General features: G+C 36.8%; 2 protein-coding genes across 3 annotated transcripts; one reads left to right on the top strand and one right to left on the bottom strand.

Annotated features, from left to right (window-relative positions):
• Window positions 1-87: 87 nt before the first annotated feature.
• On the bottom strand, window positions 88-11,851 carry LOC5520497 (PX domain-containing protein kinase-like protein). 2 transcript variants are annotated; one of them, XR_007306478.1, is made up of 22 exons: window positions 11,573-11,850; window positions 11,409-11,459; window positions 10,330-10,377; window positions 8,159-8,248; window positions 7,376-7,472; window positions 6,942-7,019; window positions 6,220-6,299; window positions 6,036-6,110; window positions 5,768-5,872; window positions 5,588-5,689; window positions 5,459-5,495; window positions 5,176-5,221; window positions 4,887-4,965; window positions 4,698-4,815; window positions 3,900-3,981; window positions 3,779-3,827; window positions 3,618-3,695; window positions 3,444-3,530; window positions 2,914-2,956; window positions 1,930-1,963; window positions 1,284-1,328; window positions 286-341 (listed from the first exon to the last, which is right to left on the bottom strand). XR_007306478.1 is itself a non-coding variant. In XM_048721574.1 (21 exons), exons 1-21 carry the CDS (start codon window positions 11,660-11,662, stop codon window positions 142-144), a joined length of 1,680 nt encoding a protein of 559 aa, XP_048577531.1. In that variant the 5' UTR covers window positions 11,663-11,851; the 3' UTR covers window positions 88-141. The 2 variants fall into 2 exon arrangements, 1 of the variants encoding a protein (XP_048577531.1); XM_048721574.1 differs by lacking the exon at window positions 1,930-1,963 and having other exon boundaries at window positions 88-341; window positions 11,573-11,851.
• A 156-nt stretch (window positions 11,852-12,007) lies between these two features.
• On the top strand, window positions 12,008-19,174 carry LOC5520600 (non-structural maintenance of chromosomes element 3 homolog). Its single transcript, XM_032365616.2, has 11 exons — window positions 12,008-12,180; window positions 12,276-12,331; window positions 13,308-13,389; window positions 13,603-13,666; window positions 13,821-13,900; window positions 15,455-15,558; window positions 16,217-16,296; window positions 16,962-17,004; window positions 18,134-18,196; window positions 18,480-18,594; window positions 18,748-19,174. Exons 1-11 carry the CDS (start codon window positions 12,130-12,132, stop codon window positions 18,838-18,840), a joined length of 831 nt encoding a protein of 276 aa, XP_032221507.2. The 5' UTR covers window positions 12,008-12,129; the 3' UTR covers window positions 18,841-19,174.
• The last annotated feature ends 305 nt before the right edge of the window (window positions 19,175-19,479 follow it).

Below are 19,479 nucleotides of genomic sequence, written 5' to 3'. Positions count from 1 at the left end.
AAAGCCAGGCAACTGCACTAGGCGAGAGATGGCAAGAATCTGATTGGCTTAGAATAATTTACTGGCGGAACAGAAAAAAAATCAATGTTTTGAAAATGCGGCGTCGCTATACAACTGATTCAACAGTAAGTCTCTCGTTGCCTAAACCTTCGGTGCACTGCGATCATTAGTCATCGCCTTCTTGAGGCCTGTCTTGCTAAACCCGGAGATAGAGCTGAGAAGAGCGCCACGTCCCTCTGTCTTGGGAGGTGCGGCCGCGGGCGGTGGAGGTGATACTGGTGGTGGCGGTGCAGGTACGGGTGGGGGTGGGGCCGCTGGAGGCTGGGCGGGACGACCCACTGCTGTTGTAGAAAATAACTATTAATCTAACGACTTTATAATAATACGACTCACTGCTGTTGTAGAAAATAACTATTAATCTAACGACTTTATAATAATACGACTCTCTGCTGTTTTAGAAAATAACTATTAATCTAACGACTTTATAATAATACGACTCGCTGCCGTTGTAGAAAATAACTATTAATCTAACGACTTTATAATAATACGACTCACTGCGTTGTAGAAAAATAACTATTAATCTAACGACTTTATAATAATACGATTCGCTGCTGTTGTAGAAAATAACTATTAATCTAACGGCTTTATATTAATTCGTTTGGTTGTAACACGTTTAGAGCATTCACTGACCTTAATGATTTCTTTCATAAAATGCATACATTAAAGTTTAAAAATAAAAATAAGATACCCTAAATAAAGTAAATGTAAATCAAAATAAAATGAGTGATTGAGTTATAAAAAAGAACTAAAGAAAAAAGTAAACTTTAAAAATAAATCAATCAATGTATCTTATTAAAAAAGTGTTTTCAAGTTGTTTAAAAAATGCCTACGATTTGATTTTGCCTTACAAATGTACTATACATGGCTGTTTTGGTTAAATTTGTTGTCTATCTACCCCCCCCCCCCCCCCCCCCAATTTTGTTTTTTTAACAATGGCTGTACCGCATGCTCGGGTACCCAGGGCGTCGAGGTCAGCGCAACAAGGCGCGAGAACGGGGCAGCGGAGGGGGCGAGAGAAGACAGCCGCCCCTACCCCCTCCGCCAGCCTTGTTCCGCCTCGTTCTCGCGTCTGTGACGGCGTTCCCGAGGATGTCCGTACCGCATAATGGCCTCGCAGCGTTTTTTTTTTTTTTTTTTTTTTTTTTTAATAATAAATAAAGATTAACCTTCAAATTTAGATAAGATAAATTGTAATCGTTCTAGAACAGACTAGATAAGCTTACCGGCAGCCGTCCGTGCGGCGGGGGTAGGAGATGATGGAGGAGCACCTAACAAACACAAAACACAAACTACTTCATACTTCGTACTACTTCACTACCGGACTGGACAGCAATATACTACTTACATTTCAATCACCAGATTTAATATGATTTACGGCTGACTCCCGATAACTGTCACGTTATACTACTTCTGTGACTATCAGGTTTTGGTATAAATCCACTCACATACTATCACGAATCTAGCAATTTGATTGACTCATAGGTAGTGAGTAGCGAAAATTGTGCATCGCACGTGTTGCTTAGGGATGTATGTGAGTGGATTTATACTAAAACAATTAGACTACTCGTTCTCTTTTTCTATAAGTCAAATAGTCATCTATTGACTCATAGAAAACTCGAACTCGTAGTCTAATTGTTAAATATAACCTAGGTGACCACTAGTAGGGGAGGGGGTACACTTCAATAAACATGACGGGAAAGGAGGGTCCATTTCATACAAGCCAAAATTAATAGGAGGGCAAAAAAAATACGTCAGACCTAGCCATGCTAATATCCGAGTACTCCCCTGGACTAAACTATTCCACATTAAACTATCAAAGATTACAAGCTGTGCTTAACGACAAGGAAGCTAGGTGAGCTTGAGACTTACATGGAGCAATAGATCGCTCGTCAGCCATCACGCTCTCGAGTGGATAAGAACAAGGCAGCGTCAAATAAGGAAGTGTGAAGAATTCAGTGAAAATAACGAGAACTCTTGGTCAGCTTAGTATCGTGCTTAGCTGGCAAAGAAGCCAATAATATAGTGTTTGAAAATTATAGCTGATTTAGACAGTACTAGGATTAATAACATGCGACACCGACACCTCCAAGTCAGTATTTGTCACGCCGTCAATCATAAACCTTTTGTGTCAATCAATACATTGTCGCTGGGAGTACATAAGAACACAAATCTGTCCCTAATATAGAAGTGACTGATTAAAGCGAGTATGTTAATCAGGATAATCAGGATTCAATGGCACAGAGAACGGTTCTGCTATAACTACCGGAAGTCAAGTCAGCTGTATCGCTTAAAAGTTTTTATTGACGGCGACGTATCAAATATGACTTTGTAGGGTTGAAAATGATGAGGGCGGCGTAGAAACAGTGTCTAGGGGAGTACAGTTTAGAACGTTTAGAAAATGGAAGAAGAACAAGGCACGTGACAAAAGAGGTAGAAAATAGGTCGTGGCTAGATTGGATTATTAGCTTTTACCATTTTTAAACTGTTTACCTAAACCGTTTTTTTATCTAACATTTAACATTATTCTTACGTTGTATTTATGATTCACGATTATCATTTGCACAGAAACAATTTCTAACTAGAAAATTAAAACGGTGCCCCTGTTTAGCTCAACCACATTAAAAATGAGTTACTTTGCTATTATTAGTTACTTCTCTAATATTCCGTTAACTATATTTTACGCATAAACGATCACATTATATTTTGCTTAAGGGAGCCACAAGCCATTTTTTGAAAGTAGCCCCATATATTTCAGTCAGGGAGGGGACCTTGAGTGGACCAATTTGACAACATTTTATATCAAAAGGGTACTGGGTTACCTCGGCAAAAGATCTACTAGCTGTGTATAAATACCTGTTGAGTTTATAGTTGGAGCTGTGGTGTCCGACTTCTTTGACTACGAGACAATACAGAACAAGTTAACAAACTGAAAGACGTGGGATTTCCAACGAGGCCGCAGCTGTAACGCTAGTAAATGCATCAGCAGTCACGCTAAATAAAGCTTCCGATGTGATAACCTCCGCCTCAATTCAACTAGTACAATGGTTGCGGCTACACTACCAGGAGACACCACGGTTTAAAGCCTCTTTACAACTCATCGAATTTCTTGTTTGTTATTTACTGACCAAACTGAATACACGGACCTGTAAGCAAGTTTCGGAGAAGTGGGTTGTTTTAGAGGATTTGAAAGTTTCAGTAGCTAAGTGCGCTCATTAATAATAATAATATAATATGGCTGACAGCAGAACAGATTCAAATCGTTAGCTGAAAAGCGTAAACTTTTGCTATGAACATGATTTCTTTGCAATTAGTTGTACCTCGATCTAGAAATGCTCTTAGGATGACTGAACTAATAAAAGAGGTTACTCCCCTAATAATACTACCTTCTTTGCGGACTTCTTTCGCTTCTTCTTCTCCTCTTCGCACATGTGGTGCGCATGCGCCTTGGATGCTCGCCGGAATTGGCGTAGCTGTAATGTAACGCAAAGAAGAATGTCTTTTATCGCAAGTGACTTATGATAGAAGTGTGAAAAAGCAACCGGTTTCTGTTCACTTACATATTTCTGATCTTCTTTTAATCTTTGTTCAGCTTTTTCCTTCACATTTCTGATGCACTCTTTCAGCTTACTGGGGATCTTTGAAATGGAAACATCCCACTTAGTATAGATAAGTAATACAATCACAGATTACATTGAGTGTAATGTGGAGTGGCAGATACCTTAAACTGTGGCTTGTCTGTTGGTGGAAGACTGACAGAACTGAAAAACCTGTCAAATGAGGTCATTATATCAGGATTATTGGAAAAAATATGTGCTTGAATGATGGTAATATGTACTCACGGCAAGTTCAGCAAGTCATCCACAGATGGGAGCCCTGACTTATTAACCACTTCTTCTGTAAGGATGGACTCCAGTATAGATTCTGCAGCAGGATTGATAACATAATCTTGTTAGTATTCTAATTTGTTTTAGAAAGTTTGAATCAGCACTGGCTCAGGAGCCATAGCCTCAGGTCTTCATACAATTGCGCATTATGCCTGGAAAGTAACCTTTGCTTTTGGAGTTGATGTGTGTGCAGTGATGTAGAGGAAATCAGCAGAGCAAGAGGAAAAGATTGAAGCATTTTCACGTCGGACACTTAGTATAATACAAATAACAAAAACTAAATTATTCCGACATTGAAATGTTCGGACTACAATTACATTTGGACGTTCAATTTTGTAGTTGAAGCATGGACAAGGATCGTTGAAATCACCAGTGGGGGAGAAATGAAAGCTATTCCGGGTGGCTGTATAATGGAGGTATCACTGTAGAATCAATAGGGGACTTGCACTAAGAATTCACACGACTTTTTGGGTGACAAATTGCATGCACTCGGGTTATGGGCAGCAAAATAACAACGACAAAAAGCAACTTATTCAGCAAATACAGATCAGCCAGAAAGATTCATACAAATCAGCCAGAAAGATTCATACAAATCAGCCAGAAAGATTCATACAAATCAGCCAGAAAGATTCTATGTCAGATATTTTACTTTTATGCAACTGCTATGGCATGACGGCTGCAATCACATCATTGTTTATGTTTTGTCACTCAAAAAGTCACGATTTCTTGGTGTAAGTCGCCATTTAAACATACTAAGGTCTGGGGAGGATGTAGGAGGGACTTCATGTATGACGGATGTCCTCAGTGGCTCGCCAAAAGCCATCTCATAGAGCACATGTGCGAAACAATAGACATCTTCTGATTCTTTATCCTGTGGATACAATTGCGTAAAAACACTGAAAAAAATTATTGTTTTAGGTTACATTTAAACTTGAGAAATACCTGAATTTTCTTGTGTGGAACATATCTGTGTCTGTGAATGGGTGATACCCCCAACAGCGAATTTTCCAGATCAAGTATTCTAGACAAAAATATGTATGACTTATAAGGAGGGGATGTGTGGGAAAAAGAGATCTCAATTGAGTTATCTTAAGTAGAAGACAAGCAATAAAATGAAATATAAAATAGCGAGTAAGGAAGGGAGAAAATAGAGCAAAAACAACATCTGAAAAAAGAAAAGGAAGGGTGGAAAAGAATAAAAAAAGAAGGGGGAAAAAGCAAGAGGTCTTACCTGCATACATTTCCTTCTAGTACAATATTCCCTGTATGAAGATGACCTAAAAAGACAATTCAAGGGATTGCAGTATCAATTTTAATACACAATTTTAATACATACAGAAAAAATATATAATAAAAAACAGAAAAAAAAAGGGATGATCCAGAATCCATGGAGGTAGCTGGGTGGAGGTATTAAAGAAAGAAGGGGGGTTACTTCATATCTTCCTATCGATTTCTGCAAAATCTACAAGGGGAGAGGATCCTTGGGAAGGGAAAGGGGTGCATTTAGAACTTACCATAAGGAAATCCCTTATCATGCAAAAACTTTAATGCCTAAAAAAAGATCAGACATTCAGGCATAAGAGCTAGGCATGTAAAGTCATTCAAGATAGGCATGCAGGAACTTTAAAAAAAGGATGCATTACCTCTAAAATCTGCTTCCCAAATATTTGTATTTGATTAATTGGCATAACAACTCTAGATTTTGGGCTTCCATATTTCTTTAGCTGGGCAGTTTTTGGCTTAGCCTGGAAATTGAGGGAGAATTGTGAGATTTCTTACTTTAGTTATACAAAGATCAAAGAAAATGAAAACATTTTAAGTACCTTGCAGATGATATCTCTAAGAGTTCCATTTGGAATAAAATTTCTAACTATGATAGCTCCCTGAGCAGAGCAGGATGTAAAACCAGTTGGGTATATATATGGGTGCTGGGGATAAAACAATGAACATGGTTATCTTGACAAGTAATGCAGGAAATATGATGAAACATTAATAAAACCATTCAACAAAAAATGGTTAAAAAACTCAATCCAATAAAGCCATGATAAAAAATCCCCAGGCTTATATAATAATCTTATTATTATTACATACCTGTATTGTAGTAAGCAGTTTTAACACTGCTTCAAAATCCTTTTCTTCAAAACCAAAATCAGGACCTTTGCATGTCTAGGAAAATAAAACGTCAAGAGATCAGAGTTTTCCTTTACTGCTGCTAGGAAGGCAAAACATAACTCATTAGAATTTGAAAGACACAACTCATAAAATAAAATCACACCCATGTTAACATGTTCCTAATATCTTTCTTGCTTGCGTCTGTAGGCTTGATAAGAAAATAACTTTTATGTATTCTCCAACCTAGGCATTACAAAAAGAAAAGGTTTGTACCTAAATTTTAGCATATCACTTAGTGCAAGAAATATTTTGTTACATTTTGAAATTGTTTTGCCCTTGCTCGGGAATATCTGGAATCCCAAATTCATCAAGGAGAGTTTAACACTGCAATACTTTAGGTGAAATGCAATTAAATGCTTCTTTAGCTTTATACACATATTTCAATTAAGTTTGACTATAAGAAAATGGAAAATGATGAATGCCAAACACCACTGGTTAGGGAAAACAAGTCTTGTATCCAGGTATCTGTTAATAACATTTAATGAGGCTTAATTAAGTTTGTAGCGAGGCCCTTGTAATGAATGAATGCATTTTTAATTATGACATATTATTATTGGCCAAACTTTGTTCCATTTTCAATTTTGTTATTGTCAAACTTTATTGAAATGGGTGTATACAGTAGGTATTATTATTTTTTTGCTTCATCACATAGACATGGTGACTATGTTCCTATGCTTTGATTCATTGAAGATTTTAAACAAAGTGATTGAGAAAAATATTAATGCTTGTGTTTGCAACATTTCACAGATCACCCAACTCTTAAAACCTGTGTAAATCAATTTGTATGAGGAATCATCTAAAAAGCACACATTTTAGAAACCTCACCAATGTCAGGTAGGGGTTCCACTATCTCCCAGTTTGGGACAGATCTCAGGAACATTGCCACATGCTGGGTTGCGTTATCTGTTGGACAATCAAATGGAGGACATTGGTGGATTCAATCATTTGCAACAAAACAATATTTTTACTTGGAACAATTCAATTTTAAACCATGAAGGAAAAAGTATAGAACCTTGTCATTTTTTTTATAACGTGTAAAAACAGATGTATTTTGCTCAACTATCTCATCTACTGTAAATCTCAAAGGTGGTCAGCTCGATAAAATGTTATGCAAGCCACACCTTCCTGAAAAATTAAAAGGCATATTGGGATTCTACTTCAAGACTGACAAAGGTCAACCAAAAACTGTAGTTTAGATTAAAGGACAGGGATACTTTGGTTAAGGTAATAAGATGCAACATTAGGAACAGTTTTCATACCTTGGAAATTCTCTGAGTAGTTGACAGGATCTAGAAATTTTTTAACTGAGATATGTCTTGCAAGCAGAGGGTTGCCGAGGATAAAATTCATAAAATTCTGGTAATCAAAATATAAGAACATTCCTTGCATCAATACCAAATTTAAATAATTAGCCAAGCTTGTATCAAACATTGCTATTTGTTTTATTTCCATATATTCCACTAAATACGAATTCAAAATAGAAGTTTTTAGTATACACCAGGGGCCAGTAGCACAAAGCCTGGATAAGTCTGGATAATTTCAGACACAGTGCAAGTTAAAACACATGCAAACGATGAATTTTAAAGTTGGTAAATTCACCATTTTGTTTGAAGGAAAAACAATGAGCGCTTTGCATATTTACTATGGAAACAGGAACCCATTTAGTGGTAAATAACAGCTATTCAGCGGATAGTTATCCAGCGTTTTATCCACGCTTTGTGCAATGCTATTTTATCTGTGGGATAACTATCTGCTGGGTAAGGATTATCCGGTGGCAAGCGCCTATCCGGCTGATAACTTATTCAGGCTTTGTGTAACCGGCCCCAGGAGACTTATCAATCAGAGTCTAGGAAGGTATGTCCCTAACCCCCCCCCTTCCCCACACCCTCACTCCCTCATTCAGACAGAAAATTTATAAAAAAAAAAAGTGCTGGCCCCTAAATCCACAATTTTTTCCCCTTGTTTATAACTAAAGTAGTTACTTATTGTACGTACCTACCAATGCCATATTTTGTCGAAGTACAAGAATGTTTGTGTCATACCTGTAAGCCCTGTTGCCTTTCAACAACAAAGGTTGTGTCCATATTACCAAATACTTTCTTGGGAGGTAGTGGCATTTCAATTCCTGAAACCTAAAATACATATTTCCTTTTGGTGAGTACAAGACCCAGGAATGGGGAGTGTTTATCAACATGAGGAGTCTGACACATGTCACATGATGTATACCCTAGATTGCTTTTAGCTTTCCTTCTTTTGCGATTAGCAAAATGAGTGTGAACTGAAACCATATGCCAGGTATCACAAGTTATCCTTTAGAAAAAATCACAACTTGTCAAGGGCATAGACTTTTGATTTAAATAGCGTTCAGGCTAAAAAAAAAGGCAATGACAATATGACTGCAGCAACAAACACATCATTCCATACAAAATATGATTTCAATTATATTCTTCTTATAATAAAGTTTTTGTGAAATGCTTACATTCAAACATGAAAGCAATTTCTTTTACCTCTTTTACTGAAAAACTTATTATTTTTATATATATTTTTCAGCCAATAGAGGCGAGACAACAAAAGAAACTTTATAATCATGAATATGGAAGTATTCCTCACTTACGTTTTACTCTAAATCTGATCAAGCATATTTGGGGGGCTTGATAAAATCAATCTTCAAAAGTGATTTACTGAAAACAAATGTCTTTATTGCTTTTCTATAGAATTTCAAGCTATTAACCAACAGAAAACCTGGGAATTAAGAAAAGAAAAAACATCCCACTGCCAACTAGCGCCTAGTTTTACAAGATGTTAAAGCTTCCTCATGCTACACAGGAATTTTGATTGATTTTCTTCAGTTTCAGTGCTTTATGGAGATGGGGTTGGGAAGGGTTCAATATTACCTTTTCTTATTTGGGGGAAAGGGGTCGTGAAGACTTGAGTATAAAATTAAAAGTTTGACACTCTGGATCACGTCATTATTTAATTACACTATCTAATATTATAGTGTATGCTTGACCTTAATGAAAATCAAAAAAGATAAAAATTTAAATAAAATTCTAAATTAAAGTTAAGGTACAACTGTATTCCTTTACCTCAAGAGACCATGATATAAGAGAACGAATCCCTGTGGCCCATGATAACGTCCATGAAAGCTATTTTTAGATTGCGCAAGCTTGTCAATCATAGCATCCATATATGGTTCATCGCGCCATATTTGGTTATGGGCACCTCGCGAGCTATAGTACATTTTCCCAATTTTTTTCCCTCTGCACTTCTTGACTTCGTTCGCTACCTGTTTTTATCTTTTTAGCTGCTTCTCATAGCTCATGATTACAATGCTACTTGTAGGATGGTGTCCTGGTATCTGTTAAGTTATCTAATGTTAAGTTATCTAAATGTTATATAAATATTGAATAGGAAGACGTAGGGGAAACAGCGAGTTTGGAAATCATTCAAGATGCATCAGGCTGACTCCTAAAAAGTTCTTTTTCTCTTCAATACGGTGAGATGAAAAACTTTGGCATTCTCAGTCTATGTTATGTATTTAAATACAAGAAGGCTTTTATTTTTCTTTGATTTACAATATTTTTAGATGATGAATGAACTTCAATTCTTCACCCAAATGTTCAGAAATCATGTCACTCAAGAAACCCTTGTCACCGGAATAAGATTTACTTCATTATGGAGACTTGAAATCTTTTATTTGTGAAATACCTGTCTTAATGACCACAATATTGGTGTGAATATAATGGTATTAAGTTCTGGATGTATCTTTTTCATTAAAAGGGAATTGGAAGAAAATTGTGTGTTGTAAACACAGATTTATGATTGATTGTTGTTTTACTTAATTTGTGAATCAGCCGTGAAAACTTTTACTGGGGCAGTTGATCCCCGAGCCTAAAATCACGCACTCTATGCATTTCAATGTCCGAGAAAAGGTTGATTGGATCCAGCGTACTCTATAGAAGATTATTTTCACAGCGTTTGTAAAAAAGGATGGTTTTCGGTCAAAAAAATTTCCATAACAGCCTCTGCCGGTTCACATCGCTCAAGATGTGATCGCGCGTTTGACTCATGTTGCTAGGAAACGTGAGCGCTAACCAATCAGAGGCGTATCTAAAAATAACTGCTTGTTCTAAAAATAGCTTTCACGGACGTCATCATTGGAACATACCCTAATACGGGGATTCGTTCTCTTACATCATGGTCTCTTGTTTACCTCTAATGCTGCATGCAGAGCTGCAAAGTCACTGTATCTATGGACAACCTAGAAACAGAAAAACATCAATAATTAATTTCATGAAGTTTCCCTAACGGTTTTGGATAAGTTACATAAATGCTCATTTTTGCGCCCACAAACGAGCACCACCTTTCATGTAAGCACCCCCTCTATGACAAATATACAATTGTTAAAAATAAAACTGTTGCTTAATCCATTGAGCCATAGTTGTTTTGCTTTATGCATAATCTCTAAATGGAGGCATAGCACACTAATTCTAATTAACCAGGAGAACACATTTAAATTAAGCCTTGAATAATGCCCCACCCCTTAAATAGTGCCTGCAGTGCTAAAAAGGGCACATATATATGGTAAACAGGAAAAGGTTGCATGAAAAGGTAGTACCAACAAGGCAAAATATTTTCTTCATAGCTACCACTGTTATTGAATAAAGTTGCACACAAAATGATTTCCTCATGATAATATGAAAACTTGTTTGCACTGTAACTTAGGTTGGACACACTAAAACTTAAGAAAAAAAGTGTGGGAGACAATTCTCTTCTGCCATACAGTACATGCTTTATACTGGTGTCCATCTTTTAGAAATACTGGCCCAAATCTTCATTGAAATATCAAGTTGTTATGGTTAAGATGATGAGACATGTAAATATAAATCAGTCAAGCAATTAAGAATTAGAAATTCATAGAAGGTTGCTCGATACACAGATGTAGAGCGGGATATATGTTGATGTGTAGAAAAAAAACATGCAAACTACTGTTTCATCCCTGTTTCGTGGTTGCCCACTCATTAGGGGTATGTATATAGACTATATATAAGCGATGGTAACAACCATTCTGCAACCACAAAACATGTAGGGATGAAACAGTAGTTTGCATGGTTTTTTCTAAACATCATATATAGATATATAAAATATATTTATCCGTCTAGAATTAACCCCTTTTAAAAACCGTAAAAAATGTTTAACTTCACCCTTGATATACAGTACCGCCCACATTTAAAGCTTTATTGAGAAATGAATAGGTCCTTTTAACTTTGTAATCGGAAAACTCGTTCATACCTGCCAAGACCCTTCTGGACTAGCCCCCCTCTGAACTTTGATTATATAGTCCTTGAAAACAAAACAAGAAAATATGTCATGAACGAAAACACAAATCCACTGGAGTTGAACTATTGCAAAACAAAGCCGAAGAGCTGGCTCAAGGAAACATGTATTCCAATTACCACATGTTCCTTCTTGCTAATCCCTTCGAAAATGCACATTAGCGGCACAGTGTCATCTAGGGCTGCCGTAGTCTGCTTTGCCCGAGCCATTCTAGGGCCGACGGGGCGTTAAAAAGGTGAAATATTGGAGTTTAAAAATCTACCATTTCGTCCCTGCTACGGATCACGTTCGCACCTGTGTCTGCAAACGGAAGGTCTGCGGTTTTGTATAACAGCCTGATACTTTATTTAGATAGCAATTCATAATTCTTATTTCTCACGCATGATAAATAACGATAAGATTAGACAATAAAGTAATAAATTGGGGGAGATACTTATTTTTTTCTGTATTTCATAAAATTTACGAAATATAATACTTTGATGCATAAAAAAGAGAATAAAACGATGACGGGCCCGCGAGCAGTCAGTGGTTTCACCATGCGCAACACGTGATACTAAAGTGTGATTTTCTTGGCGGGAGATTTTACGTGCACAAGGAAGAAGTGCGAATTTAACCAACTTTATCATCCCTATCCTTGGCTCCACGTATTTTTCCTTGTCCATTCCTCGCCAGGAAGATGCCCAAAGCGAAGGACAAGACTAGAAAACGCCGTGTTGACACGGATGATGTAAGTTTATGAGGGATCTGTTCGGTGTTTTAAAGACTGTCAATGTCAGCTGATGTTTTTAGTTCAACAATGATCGAGGTTTTGTTTTGATTTAGGACGAGATACCAGCATCGCAACAGACTCAGGGAAGACGCAAAGGTCAAAAGCAGAGGTATAGTATATAGAACAGCAATTGCTAGGAATGTTAGTTTAATGTCATTCACCATTCTGTTATCGGATGGTGATTCAAATTTGCAGGCTGCCATGATGGCAGTAGGCCTTCCACAATCTTCTTGTCAAGGGTAAATTTCAGGGTGATTGTGGGTATTGCATGTCGTGGAAACTCGTTTCTCAGAACAATCTCTTCGATACAACTCCATAGTTGTCAACCCAACGGGTAAAATACAGTAAATATGTTAAAAATCCCTAGAGACCCAATTCGGGTGAATACAGAGAATTTATAAACGTTCTCACAAAAATTAGGCTTGTGATGAGGTCCAAAATCTTGTGACACCCGCCTAATGTGGATGAGTTAAAAGCTATGATATTTCAACATGGGGGTCATTCAGGAATAAAAGAGGGGACAGGATTCATCCCCATTTTAGGCTCAGAAAATAACATTTGGGTAAGCAGAACAGGATTTTTCTACAAGAAACCGGACCTGGATTTGAGATAAACAGCAACAAGGAAGCAAATGAAGCATGGCTGTAAAAATGGATTAGGGATAGGACCCTGTAATAGCATATTTCCAGTAAGCACAGCTTAAGTGAAGAAGCCTGGATTCTCGTTTTTTCAGTCTGTGGAGTATACTGTGAATTAATATATAGCCTATTAAATAAGCTTGCCCTTTATAAGGCATATAATAAATATGAGCTCAGTCCAGCCTTCAAAAAAGTCCCCCCCCCCCCAAAAAAAAAAAAAAAAAACACCCCCTATCTGACTCCAGTTTCTTTTGCTCCGACACAGGGTTGACACTTGAAACCATGCCTTCGCAGACTATCTTGTTTTTCTGCAGCTTGCCAGTAGTCTATCTAGTTATACCATCTCAATTAAGCAACTACCTATACCCCACTGAACTATTTCCTTTGTTTAACTATTTGTGTTTTTGTTACAAAGCTTAAAAGATGGAATACAAATTTGTTCCTCAGGCAGCAGCATGCAGATGACGATGAAAATAGTCCATCTCCAACACAAAAGAACCAACTTTCAGGGGCTGAACTTGATCGAAAGGTAATAAAACCAACTAATGGATACATGGTCAAAGGCAGATGGGCGAAAGGGGTGCGGAGCGGAGGGGGTATAGGAACAACAACCCCACTCTACTGTAAGGTCCCTCCTTAGAAATATTGAGAAACACTATGAACTTGAAGGACGTACAGTACCTAGAAGAAAATGGTTTGCTAAATGCCATAACCATTTCTCCTTATTTTTATTCCCATACAGGTTGCAGAGACAACACGCTATCTTTTGTTTGCTGATAGGAAAAAGATTCCAATAAAGCGGGCAGGTATGTTTTTGGTTTGAAGTTAGTTGGTATGCACATAATAACTTGTTGGTTGTTTACTGTTCATTCTGTAGCGTGTGATTTTTCTACGTAAGGCATTTATATCATACTATACAGTTGTGCGCTGGATACATATGTAATTGTTCTGTCTTTTTAGATATCACTAAACATGTGCTAAAAGAACATTCCAAGGCTTTCTCCCAAGTCATGGAACTCTCAACAAAACAACTTCACAAGGTATGTACTGTAAGCTTGTCATAGGGCAACATTGTAATATATTGGGATGGGCTTCCTGTGTTGTATAACATAATTTAGAATGCCTTTTGGGCATGTCGTGGGTTGTTCAGAAATAAAATAAAGTTCTGTGGTTGAGTTCAACATATTTCTTAGTGATGCATATTTCTTAGTGATGTTTTAGCCCAGAAAACATTACAAATGACTAACTCAAAACACAGGCCCACATTCATTATCTCTCAAAAACCTATTAGAATACTTCTTGCTCCTTTCAGAGTCAAATAAGTTTGCACTCAAAAAACATTGCCGTAACCTTAGTGCTTTATGGATATTGAACCAATGGTTTTGTTTTCAAATTGCTTTCAGAGAGCAGATTCCAGCCATTTACACATTTCCCATGAACCTTTTAGAGCTACAGTACAACACAAGCATAGATTCTCTGAGTGCAACCTTTTAAGGGGATTCGATACAGTTTCCCGAATGCCCAACCATCCTGTCAATCACAACTCGTATCTTCTGTTACAGGGATCGGATCATCAAACTATTTGGCCATGCCATGTAGCTAGGGATGAACTATATGAAAATGTAACATTTGTTTACATTGCTGTTTCTATGGCAACGGAACGGTAAACCAGTTAAATTCATTATTCGCAAAGTGCTTTTTCGCTAAAAGGAATAAGCTAAAGGATATTGTACATCAGACCTTGGTGGTCACTTAGAGGAAGCTTTATTAAAATCTATAAGAGGAATTCTGAGATATTGGCATATTTTTATTTCAGTCACTCTGTTATTTACCTACTTTGAAATTCGCCCCTGAAAAAAATCCATATGCAAGCAAAGATTTTTTTACCCTTGTTATTTAGCTACCTCTTATTTCTTATAGCCTACCAAAAATGAAAGCAATCTGTTTGGTTGATCTTAAGTTTTAGGGGCAATTCCTGGGACTACTGTATTTAATACTTTAAAAATGAAGAAATGTAAATTTGTTTCCTTTTTTAGCCGCGTCATGTGAAATTTTGCCGATTAATTTTTTTGTTGTTTTGGTAAAATAAAATTAAGATGTTTAGAAACATTGAGCTTTATTGAAGGGTTGTAAGTAAGCGATTAGATTTTTTGAAAATGGGCATTTGCGCTGGCTCTTTGTTTAGACAAATTGCTTTGTCTCGGGTATTGTTAATTTCAAGACGTGTTGTTTTCACATTCTTCACGTGCTAATCTTCCACGACTGGCTGCTTCTGAACTTCTGAATGGTCATTTATCAAATCTTTTTCTTCTTTACTTGAATAGTTAAAGATATTTCCGTGTAAAATATGCTGTGAATAATACTAGAGGAAAAAAGAGGAAGGCAGGTTACGCTAGCTGTGTAAGGAAGGGACGTCTCTTTGCAAGATTAGCACAGGAAGAATGCGAAAAGTACAACAAAATGAAACAAACATATACAATACAAAACAAAGCAACAAAACAAGCTCAAAGTTGGTGCTTGAAATGCCCAAAAACCTTTTTTAAGAGTATTTGTGCAGCCTTTTTAAAATAGATATACTTTATATGATTTTCTAGGTGTTTGGTATTGAGCTTGTGGAAGTTGAAGGGTCTGGCAAAGCAAAGGTCTACATGCTCCTTGATAAACTTGATAGAGAAGAGATGCATGAAATGTTGGACTGGTAAAAGCGATTTGCATCTTGAATGAAATTGTACAATGTGACTATTATACTGCATAATGTTTCAGAATCCTTGAAATTATACCCAACTCTATTTGTGTCCTACGCCTGATAAATGTCCTTGTTGTAATTTGATGTTAATACACCCATTTCAAAATATGTTGTCAGCGAAAATGGCAATTGCCATTTGAAAACCATCAGGGAAAACCAGAGGGACTCCTCATATTTTACCGAAAGCAGGATAATGTGAATAAAACGTGCGATAAAAATGTATATGTATAGCATTTATATAGTGCTTAAACCATGTTCTACAGTAAGCGCTTCACTTTGAAAATCCTATATCTATGTATGTATTAAGAATAGGGGGGGACACACATTCAACAAAACAAATTCAGGGCTAAGAAACAAAAAGTTACTATCCATGTATTGGAAATCAAACCTGTTACAGCAGAAGTGAGAGACCCCATACACTGACACGCTAACACACTGGGCCACCTGTGGTGAGAGGCCCCATACGTAGCTGACATGCTAACACACTGGGCGACCTGTGGTGAGAGGCCCCATACGCTTACACGCTGAACACACTGGACCACCTGTGATTCTCAATAAGCAGTGATTTGAATTAAAACTACCAACTAAAATCTTATTTTGCTTTTTTCAGGGGTGATGAGTCTCCCAGAATGGGTCTACTCATGCTTGTCTTAAGTGTTATTCTTATGTCTGACAATATCATGAATGAAGGTACTGGCTTTAGTTTTGTATGCTTAGTACACCCTATAACAACACAGGATAGATGGCTGTTGGTCTTTGCCTTGTCCTCAGTATACGGTACATCCCAAACCCTTAATCTTTGTTTGGTCGAAAACAATAACAAAACAAATAACAATTACAGTAAGTCCAAATCTTTAGAAATAATATTGAACAAGCAATCCTTTGCTTAAGGCACAACTACTCAAAGAGCAGGATTAAAACCTATTGCATACCCATCAGATGTCAAATGGTTGGTTTCTTGCATCTGTCTGAAAAATTAACTGAAGTATCAGGAGAAAAATACCAGGATCTATGTAGCCTAACACATTGATCAGAGCATACTTGAAAAAACCCATTTATTTTTCACACAGAGGGGTAAAAAGATAACAGTTCTACATCTCATTGAACCAATAGTAATGATACTACATCTCATTGAACCGATACTACATCTCATTGAACTAATAGTAATGATACTACATCTCATTGAACCAAAAGTAATGATACTACATCTCATTGAACCAATAGTAATGATACTACATCTTATTGAACTAATAGTAATGATAATCTGAACTAATAGTAATGATACTACATCTGAACTAATAGTAATGATACTACATCTCATTGAACTAATAGTAATGATACTACATCTCTTTCAGCAAGCTTGTGGCACTTTTTGAAGAAAATGGGATTAGAACCAAAGTAAGGAACAGATCTCTCTAAGATTTCTTCCACTATTCTTTCTGATAAGAATTTGTTTCGAAATGTTATTGTTACATGTAAGTTATAGCATGGCACGAGGGGAATTTAGTGATAAAATCATCTATTCATCCCAGTTTTGCCATTTGAGCGAGAATCTTTCTTTTGAATTTGAAAATATTCGTGATAGCAACGCTCGATGGGCCGTTCGTGGATAAAAAGACAATACACACCGTGCCAAATTCTACCAGCCGGGGTAGGGTGCTTCGCATCAGTTTGACCTTGCCTTGTCAAGCGGCGCTACAGAGGAAAAAGCAGTTATGGATTTGCTAAAAAAGTCATTCCAATCTCCCAAAAAATGAGATGAATATATATATATATATATATATATATATGTTATCGTTGTACATTTACCGATATAATTAATTGCAAACAAGGAAAAAAAATAAACAAATAAATAAATGGATGAATGATAGATAGACAGATTTTATTTCGCGTTTTCTAAAAGTTGGGGTGGTAAATAGGTTTGGAGGGACGTTGGAAAAGACTGAGGCGACAGGAAAAATTCGCAGCAGCTAAAACAGCTTAAAATGGCAAATAATGGCGGGTTTGAGTAGCAGCAACGTCAAGCTACTGTTTTATTTTCAAATCAGCATATTTATTTCAACAAGATTTGTTCGCTCATACAAACTCTGTAATAAACCTACACTTCCCATTAGCCTGGGCTACCTGTGCAACCGAGGGATGCCCCAACGCCACAGGCATTCCTGTTATGATCAGGAAGCTGCCTTCTATTTTTTCCCTGGTGGAAAATAGAAGACAAGCATCTTGGTTCTAAATTTTTTGAAACGAAATTTCCCTCATCATTAATGCTTCCCTCATCATTCATGCATGAGGGAAACTTATAATCATCTATTGTTTTAGAGGGAATTTTGCTAGTAATTGTCCCTTAAAAAAACACACACACACAAGGTGATCATCATGATATTAAATAGAACTATTTGTTGTCAATGTTAATACTAATTGGAAAGTCTTGAGAATCAATGAAATACTTGGAAGTATGATTTGCACAATTAAAATACATTTGATGATGTTGTAGCCTTTAAGAGCTTGGTCTTTTTTCCCATTCCAGAAAGGAACATGAAGTATTTGGCGACCCAGAGAAGCTAATTGCTCAAGAGTTTACAAGACAAGGGTATGTCAGCTGCTGTTGCTTCGACTCAGTATATTCCAAGAAATGTTGTCATTTTGAGCTTTGAGCCCATGCAAACTTCACCAGTATTGGTGTAAAAACACTCACATGTTGGAAGGCGAAGCTACAGTAATATATTTTTTATTTTGGACAGCAGAGCAAGTTGGGGGCAGAGTAATGGTGCCATTCTTGTTCGCATAAAACTTTACTCTTGGGCATAAACACATTTTTTGAAATTGCTATAGACACTGTGTGTATTTACTAAAACAAAAGCACATTTCACCAGGTATTTGGAACGAAGAAAGGTAACAGGAGGAGAGGAAGCTACATTTGAATACAGTTGGGGATCACGATCAAACAAAGAACTCACAAAGAGAAAAGTGTTGGAATTTGTTTCAGAGGTACTGTGAATCATAACATGAAGTGTTCATATCACTGAAATTTTGCAATTTTTAAATACTGTATAGTTGAGGTGATAGAAAAATAATAAGTGTGATGAGAGTTATCTTTTCCTTTCTGCATGTACTGTATGTTGTTTATATCAATTTTTGCAGATCTATGGTACAGACATTGAAGTGTGGACTTCACAGTTAAAAGACATAGAAGATGAGGAGCAGGAAGGTGTTGAAGTCATGGAAATCAATTAATGGGTGAATGTGAAGTGGAAGTTCTGTTTTTCCCCAAACAGCATACATGGAACTGGACCCCCAGTCTTCAGAAAACCATGAAAGGAGCAGGCCCCCTGTAGAGATGGTGTTTAATTATCCCCCAAAAGAAAGGACATACAGTTGACAGCATTGTGGGCTGACTCATATTATGCCAAGAATGTCAAATTCTTAAAAAATGCATATTTAGTAAGTTGTTTACTATCTGTGCCTAATAGCAGAAAGGACTGCACATACTGTTTCGTTTAAAATTATACTCCTTGGTTTCAATTGTACATATTTAGAGTCAAAGAAATAGATGTGAAAAGCAAGAAAAGCATTGAAAGATTTTATATGTGCTTGATTTCAAAGGTTGTGAACTATGGCAGATGCCATACTGCAGCTACCCTACAATGATCAAGGAATGAGGAGGGGAATTCTCTCTATACCCTTCAAATTTGTTTGTACAAAAGGAATTACATTAGATATTGTAGACTAAAATGTGAGGCACTTCAAGTCATACACTATTTTGGCTTCCTGAAACAAGCTTACCAGGATTTGTTTTTTAGTTAACATTAACAAGCTCAAATCTTCTGAAATATTTTTTAATAACATACACGATTTCAAATTACAGAATATGGG

Source organism: Nematostella vectensis, chromosome 1 (assembly GCF_932526225.1).
Source record: "Nematostella vectensis chromosome 1, jaNemVect1.1, whole genome shotgun sequence".
NCBI classification, from domain to species: Eukaryota; Metazoa; Cnidaria; class Anthozoa; order Actiniaria; family Edwardsiidae; genus Nematostella; species Nematostella vectensis.
This window is presented reverse-complemented; position numbering and strand designations above follow the sequence as displayed.